The sequence below is a fragment of the Glandiceps talaboti genome, chromosome 9 (assembly GCF_964340395.1).
Source record: "Glandiceps talaboti chromosome 9, keGlaTala1.1, whole genome shotgun sequence".
NCBI lineage: Eukaryota > Metazoa > Hemichordata > Enteropneusta > Spengelidae > Glandiceps > Glandiceps talaboti.
This window is the reverse complement of record NC_135557.1, coordinates 23,422,974-23,431,224: the sequence shown is the minus strand read 5'-3', so window position 1 is coordinate 23,431,224 and position 8,251 is coordinate 23,422,974. Positions and strand designations below refer to the sequence as shown.

Sequence of the window (8,251 nt, the reverse complement as noted above, 5' to 3'; positions counted from 1 at the left end):
AAAAGTACTCGCTGTACTTCTGCCAATGTCTATTCTGTCAGTGTACTGAAACGTACTTAGCCATCACTTGCAATTGACTGCACTAATGTGCTAATAAGTTATACCATTATACCAAATATGTGTTATACGTATATACAATTATAATCAGGAAATCTCTACTGTGTAATAAATCGTTCAATTCCAGAAGACAGGTATTTTGGGCAATGAGTGCAAACACTGACACTCCATTTGTCTTAATGTACTAGATCCTCAAAGTCGTGTGATTGCGAACCAGGACCATGGTATGACCATTGATAGACAATCATATGAAGAAATGTTTTCCATCAATACTACACTGACTGTAATATGGCGTGCTGTTGTGGTTATTATAATTGGGGTTTCACTAACGATAATAATATACATTACATGGCTACGGAGGAAACAGACGAAGGTTTGTATTCTGATATATATATATATATATATATATATATATATATATATATATATATATATATATATATATATATATATATATATATATATATATGTATATAGTTAAGATATTTCCTGTAACAAATTAAATGTTACAATGATTGACAATATAAACTTATCATAATTATGTTGATAATTTAACGTAGTTAACTCTACTTCGCTTTACTGTCTACATTATAATTATTAGTATATATGATTTATTTTATGTGCATGGATTGAGATTGAACTGCTTGACTGTCTATCTATATGTCTCTGTCTGTCTGTCTGTCTGTCTGTATGTCTGTCTGTCTCTGTCTGTCTGCCTGTCTGTCTGTCTGTCTGTCTGTCTGTCTGTCTGTCTGTCTCTCTGTCTGTCTGGCTGGCTGGCTGGCTGTCTGTCTGTCTGTCTGTCTTTATCTATCTGTCTGTGTATGCTGCTCTGTCTGTCTCTGTCCCTGTCTGTCTCTGTCCCTGTCTGTCTGTCTGTCTGTCTGTCTGTCTGTCTGTCTGTCTGTCTGTCTGTCTGTCTGTCTCTGTCTGTCTGTCTATCTGTCTCTGTCTGTCTGTCTGTTGTCTGTCTGTCTTTGTCTGTCTGTCTGCCTGTCTGTCTATCTGTCTGTGTCTGTTGCTCTGTATGTCTTTGTCTTTGTCTCTGTCCCTGTCTGTCTGTCTGTCTGTCTGTCAGTCCGCCCGTCCGTCCGTCCGTCCGTCCATCCGTCTCTCTCACTCTCTCTATCTCACTCTCTCTCTCTCTCTATCTATCTCTCTCTCTCTCTGTCTGTCTCTCTCTCTCTCCCTCTCTCTCTTTCTTGATCAATCGATGAAACAGTTAAGATTACATGTCGTTGATATTTACCAAACAATACCAATAATCCCCCTGTCACCCTCCTCCGAGCAGATTATAATCGGAATGCACCTAAAATTGTATATTGCATAGCAACCAAAGACAAACTCGGACTCGGAGCGAATAGGCTATATTGAAGACCACCGTTACCAGCAAGATGGAATTAACCCAATATGGTTGTCGTCAGCTTTGTGATATTGCCTGTAATAAAACGTCAATCAGCTTGTATAAAAACGTCGATAGTGTGTTTGTGTTGGGAGGTCATTATCAGAGATGACGTTTTTTACTTATCCTTCCCTTTGACAGGATTTTGGTTCATAGAGTGTGTTCAAATACCTTAATTTGTTCAAATCGATTCAAGGTTAGATCAAATCAACTTAACACTACACAGACGTACACATTTACTTGTGTAATTTGAAATGTCATATTATTTTCAATTATTCATCTACATTTTGGTACATAATTACATTCATGTACTTTGTATATTTTCTTTTCATTCACTCTTGAAAATATTTTTTAAGCGAAATCATTACATTATCTCCACTACTGCGAATATATTTGTTTTGTATTGGAATATTTAGATGATTAATTACCATTACAATTTGATATAGTACCATACAAATACACATATATGAACACCTCCTCCAGCACCTACAAGATAGTTGCATTTGTAGGATTTAACATTGTCCAAATCTTATCTTTCTACAGACGATTAATCACAGCATATGAAAACAAGCATTTGCTATTTTCTATTGTTAGAATGATATACTAATTTGTCGGACTTAGTACATGTGTAAATAGAGTAATTGATATGGAAATATAAACTTAGAATATGCGCACTGTGTACTTTGGAGTATGATTTGCGTATTTAATCTTGACCTGTTTCATGAGAAGCACGTGTAAATCAACTACATGGTTAATGTCAGATATATATACATTAATCATTGGCGACTATTTCAAATACACCGTCCTATTAACACAATATAATTACACATTGACAAGTGATAACCGGAAAATAACTTGGGTTGGATTTTATTTGTACGATTGTGTGGATATTCATGTACAGATGATAATGTGAATGTTACCTCCTTACTACTTCATCATTCGGCTGTAGGTATTCAATGATTACAAATGAAAGCATGATTTTTGTTACATACACTAACACCAAATCAAATAACATTAAACATAATTACGGGTGTAATCTAATTCACACTTAAAAGTGTTACCGTGGATGGGATAAAATATGTCTTAAAGACATTTTTCTTAGCCGTGGGAATCAATAGATGGTGATCAGAAGGTAAGTATTGGATCGCTTATACAGAGTCTCTTAAAATAGTTGAGTCTTTCCTACAACGTGTTGCATTACACAGATCACCAAGGTTTTTCTGTTTAATACCTATAACCCTACTGAAAGTATTGACTATTCATACAAGCCTTGATTTGTCTTTGACTGACTCGTGTCCGTACCATGATGCAATGCTTACCAAATCATAAGACATTATTGTTAATGAAGCCCTCATCGGCGGTTTCTATATGCAAGAAAATAAATATCAACGAATCATTTTCATAATTGTCAAAGATACCTAATTTAGGTGTATATCACAGGTATAGATATATTCCAGACATATAAATATAAGTTAAAGACGGAACATCACTCTAGCAAATAAAAGTGTTTTCATAAAATTTAGATTCCGGAGTGTCATATGTTTACAACACATTTGATTGCCAATACACATCACACATGAACTCTTGTTCACCTCTTTTGTTATAACAGTGGTGCACTGTTGATTCATGGGTCATAGTAGACACGAATGTGTTACATGAACAGTGAATAATCAGGACTCGTGCATACAATAATTAATATATAACAATTTAAAGTAATTTATTCTGATTTTAAGTGCACACAATCCTGTCTTGTGGCTACTAGGACCCTCAGAAGAAGAAAATCTTTCGGACCGAGGAGTAAATGCTTACGCCATTGCAAGTAATCATGTACAATTTTTGTTAATCACTACATAACTCCACACGCGCAGATCACATTTGGATTGACGCCAAATACTAGGAGATACAGTAGTACAAAGAATGACCTACTTTGCGATGGTCGTACATGTATAGTTTTATCTATATAGATAAGCGTTTTAAGTGGGTGTGGGCTGAATGTATAGATAAATGAATGGAGACTGTAAGACCTCCTTCATGTAGATAAGATAAGCTGATAGTGTTTGATCAGTGCTATCAAAAGATATGATAGGTATTTGTTTTGTTTTGCACACTTTGTCCACATTTTACCTTCCATAAATGGATGTCATATGAAGGTGATGTATGTCTGGCTACCTGCCTGCCTGCCTGCCTGTCTGTGTAGTGTGTGGCTGTCATCATTGCATGTGTGAGTCTGCCTGCGTCGACACTTTCTCCAAAATGGCTTGTTCAAAACGTGTACACTTTCGTTATGGTAGTAACTATAGCTGATTTTTTGCGAAATCAATACATGCTAATTATACAAATTTTTAAAAGTAGCAATTCTAGTAATTTGGCAAAGACTGAGAAGTGAGTGGTTTGAATCCTGCTTAATTTGCTATATACATTATATATATATTTGATAGACATGATTTGCATATTAATCAGTATAATTCACATTGTTGATAACTCGGTGTAAATGTCATTTGATATACTAAACAAGGTGGTGGTGGTGGTGGTGGTGATGATGATGATGATGATGATGATGATGGTGGTGGTGGTGGTGGTAATGGTGATGATGATGATGATGATGAGGAGGAGGAGGAGGAGGAGGAGGAGGAGGATTAGGATGTGGTTCTTGTTAGTAATTAGCATAATATACACAGCAAATGCAAAAACTGATGACAATGATCGTGTTGTGATGGCACAGTTTATAACTACTGGAGATGGTAGACACAGCTTCATTTAAATTGTTGACAGTTTCTATAGATCTGTCAGACAACTTTCAAAATTTGAACTGAACTTGTAATTGAGTTGCAAGAACCCTTCCTGAGAACAGCAGGAAGGAATGTATAAAACAATGATATCAGAGTCATTATCTCTACTACTCAGATCAAATAACAAACTTACTTGTAGATACTATTGCATACCGCTGTTTATCTGGTGAATTGTTAGCATATTTCTTAAGTTGCTACGTGTGGAAACACAGCAACATGGTATGATTTAGACGTTATTTCGTACAAAGGTAATGTTTATTGTATTGCGAACAATGTAACATTTAAATCATTGTGCTCAAGGTATCTGAACTTTGTTAAATTTTACTAGGAGATAAGAGTTCAAATGGGGCATGGAACATTTGTTTATACTTGTCCTTCTTACAATAGGTTCTTTATATGCAGGACATGAACAAAACAAGACAAAGAGTTCGGTTACAAACAATACTTAGGTATGAGTCATCAGGTTGCTTTGGTAGGCTTTGGAACCACAATTGTTTCTGTAATGTTTTTTTTTTTTTTTTTTTTTTTTTTTTTACATTTTATGAAGGATAAGAATTCATTGGTTTTAAATCGTTAAAACCTAAATTAAGAAAAAGGACCACTCCTACAGTCCAGTACATGTATAAATGTACCCTGAACTATCTCTATAACCAGTACTTCGCATTCCTCTAAGTTTTTTCGATTTTTCGAAAGATGTTTGCGTTGCGAAGGCTTGCAGATACCGACCAAAGTCTAATGGTCTCGTAAATTAAATTAACTTTAACTTCATCAGTCGCGATAGTTCAGTTCAGATCTGTACCTGTTCATGTTTCGTTTAATAATCCCATGTGCTTCCTGCATAGCTAAGATTATAACGTCGATGAGTGAGTGAGTGAGTGAGTGAGTGAGTCAGTCAGTTGGTCAGTCAGTCAGTCAGTCAGTCAGTCAGTCAGTCAGTCAGTGAATCAGTGAGTGAGTGAGTGTGAGTGAGTGAGTGAGTGAGTGAGTGAGTGAGTGAGTGAGTGAGTGAGTGAGTGAGTGAGTGAGTGAGTGAGTGAGAGAGAGAGAGTGAGTGTGTGTGTGTGTGTGTGTGTGTAATTTATGCTAAAAAAGAAAGAGCGTCGGTGGATGGTAGATGGGTGTTGCATGACAAATCGATTGCTCTGGTATTTGGTGCAAATGGTTTATGCGATGTTTAGATACATATACATTAATGTTTGAAATTAATTTACAAGGAAATATTACGTATCTGGTTATGTATATATTTATTACCTACAATAAAAAAACCTGACAACTACAATTTTAAAGCCAAGAATTATTCTTTCTTGAATAACAAAGCAAACCTTAACAAACTTAAAATACCATTCTTAAAATGGAAATAAATGCTTAGCTTAAAATACATTAACTCTTTACTCTTCATGAGACAGGAGGCAACATTTATTTGCATAAACCACTTTAATCTTCAATATTTGAAGATATTTATTTTATAAATCAATATTGCGATAGTTACTACCAAACCTAGATGACTATACAGTTTCAATTAGTCAATACAATAATTTAAGTCTCACATCCTGTCTTCATTTACACATTACATAAAGCAAAGTCAATTATTCATTTTATCTCACTGTGAACGTCAACATCACTGTTGGATGGAAAAATGAAGGTTCAAACACTGTACAAAACTATTTTGTTTCTGTTCAAAGTGATATAAATGTAACATTTAATGAGGGTGTGTGTTATCAGTGGCTGTATGTATGTTCGTTGTGCGAAATATTAACAAAACAATCATGCCGCCTAATTGAGACTCTATAGTTTAGTTGGGTAATATGTACTATCATGTAGACGTAAGTATAATAAATTCCATGACAAAGATCACTACTATATATTATCTCAAGGACAAGGTTCTAAATAAACTCATTGTTATTAAAAGGAAAAATACCCCCTAATAGCTATTCTGAAATGATACACCATGACTTTAAACTTACACTTAACGTAGTAGTACCCCAAAGTAAAAGTTTGCTTTACACGCTGTACATTGTTCAAAAAACTATAACCAATTCTCAGTTATAATCAATAGAAAATGCAGGGTTCATTATTGTGTTTAGAGTGAATATGAAGGTATAAAGCTAGCTTCGAGATGTTAAAGCTGTAAAAATGAAAACAAATAATATAATACATTTCTGTGTAATATGCTGTATATTTTTCGTATCGTCATAATTAATGTTCTATCTTAGTTCCGACAATGTCATGCAGCAAAGGAAATTAAGTTGAACAGAATTGACTGTCAGACCGGATATTATCATTCAATGTTTCTATCTCTTACATACATTGTGATACAATATTTGAATGTTTCTGTCTCTATACACTGTGATACAATATTTTATTTGAATGTTTCTATCTCTTACACACACTGTGATACAATATTTGAATGTTTCTATCTCTTACATACACTGTGATACACTATTTGAATGTTTCTGTCTCTATACACTGTGATACAATGTTTGAATGTTTCTATCTCTTACATACACTGTGATACACTATTTAAATGTTTCTATCTCTTACATACACTGTGATACACTATTTAAATGTTTCTATCTCTTACATACACTGTGATACAATATTTAAATGTTTCTATCTCTTACATACACTGTGATACAATGTTTGAATGTTTCTATCTCTTACATACACTGTGATACACTATTTAAATGTTTCTATCTCTTACATACACTGTGCTACAATATTTGAATGTTTCTATCTCTTACATACACTGTGATACACTATTTAAATGTTTCTGTCTCTATACACTGTGATACAATGTTTTATTTGAATGTTTCTATCTCTTACACACACTGTGATACAATATTTGAATGTTTCTATCTCTTACATACACTGTGATACACTATTTAAATGTTTCTGTCTCTATACACTGTGATACAATGTTTTATTTGAATGTTTCTATCTCTTACACACACTGTGATACAATATTTGAATGTTTCTATCTCTTACATACATTGTGATACAATATTTGAATGTTTCTGTCTCTATACACTGTGATACAATGTTTTATTTGAATGTTTCTATCTCTTACACACACTGTGATACAATATTTGAATGTTTCTATCTCTTACATACATCATGATCCAATATTTGAATGTTTCTATCTCAAATCCAATTTGTGCATTATGTTATATTCTACTAAAACTATATACACATGATGGGGTGCATATTTTTTTGTTTTGTCTGTAAAGACATTATACAGGGACAGGCAGAGTTGTTCATGCCGTCTTTGTTCATTAATCTCTGTATACGAGTCAGACAAGTACATGCAACAATATATTTACCTATCGTGATTGTGAAATTTGCACAGCTTAGTTCCCCCTGCTCTTTATTATGACCCTTTTGTTATTCATTGTGTCCAATTAGTTTTTGTCTCCAGGTAGCACATTATAGAAAACACTAATTTTAAAATGAACACATTATTTTTTTTATATAATAGACGCTGTGACTGTATGTGATCAGTTGGTACATGTTGATTACTTGCACTTCTCTGCTAAGTTGTATTTCTTAACAATGACCTTAGACTTGTATGGCTTGACTTAATCGGCATGTGGTTTCTTCTCTCAGCCTAGTCTGTAATCATGGCAAAAAAACAAATATTTGTTTAATTGGAAAAAGCGTTATACTTAAATGAAACAATCAATATGTTATATATAATCATGATTCTCTCTGAACCATATGAGTCACCATTGACACATTTGTTAGTTGGTATGAAAATGGTATGGCTATGACAAATCAACACATGCTTCATTTCTCAATGAAGAGGCGGAAATCTCCTGATAAAATCTTTGAATACAGCATTTAAGGATAACCATTTTTTAATTAATTAATTAATTAATTAATTTAATTAATTAATTAATTAATTAACTAATTAATTAATTAATTTATTTATTGGGGGGGAATACAGCATTTAAGGATAACCATTTTTTAATTAATTAATTAATTTAATTAATTAATTAATTAATTA

At 33.5% G+C, this 8,251-nt stretch overlaps 1 protein-coding gene across 1 annotated transcript in view; it reads left to right on the top strand.

The window, feature by feature from the left end:
* Positions 1 to 2,010, top strand: part of LOC144439996 (hemicentin-1-like) — an 11,522-nt gene extending 9,512 nt beyond the window's left edge. Inside the window, exon 11 of the mRNA XM_078129224.1 lies at positions 2,003 to 2,010. Within this exon, the coding sequence (XP_077985350.1) occupies positions 2,003 to 2,010 (8 nt within the window). The remainder of the gene's footprint in view (positions 1 to 2,002) is intronic.
* The last annotated feature ends 6,241 nt before the right edge of the window (positions 2,011 to 8,251 follow it).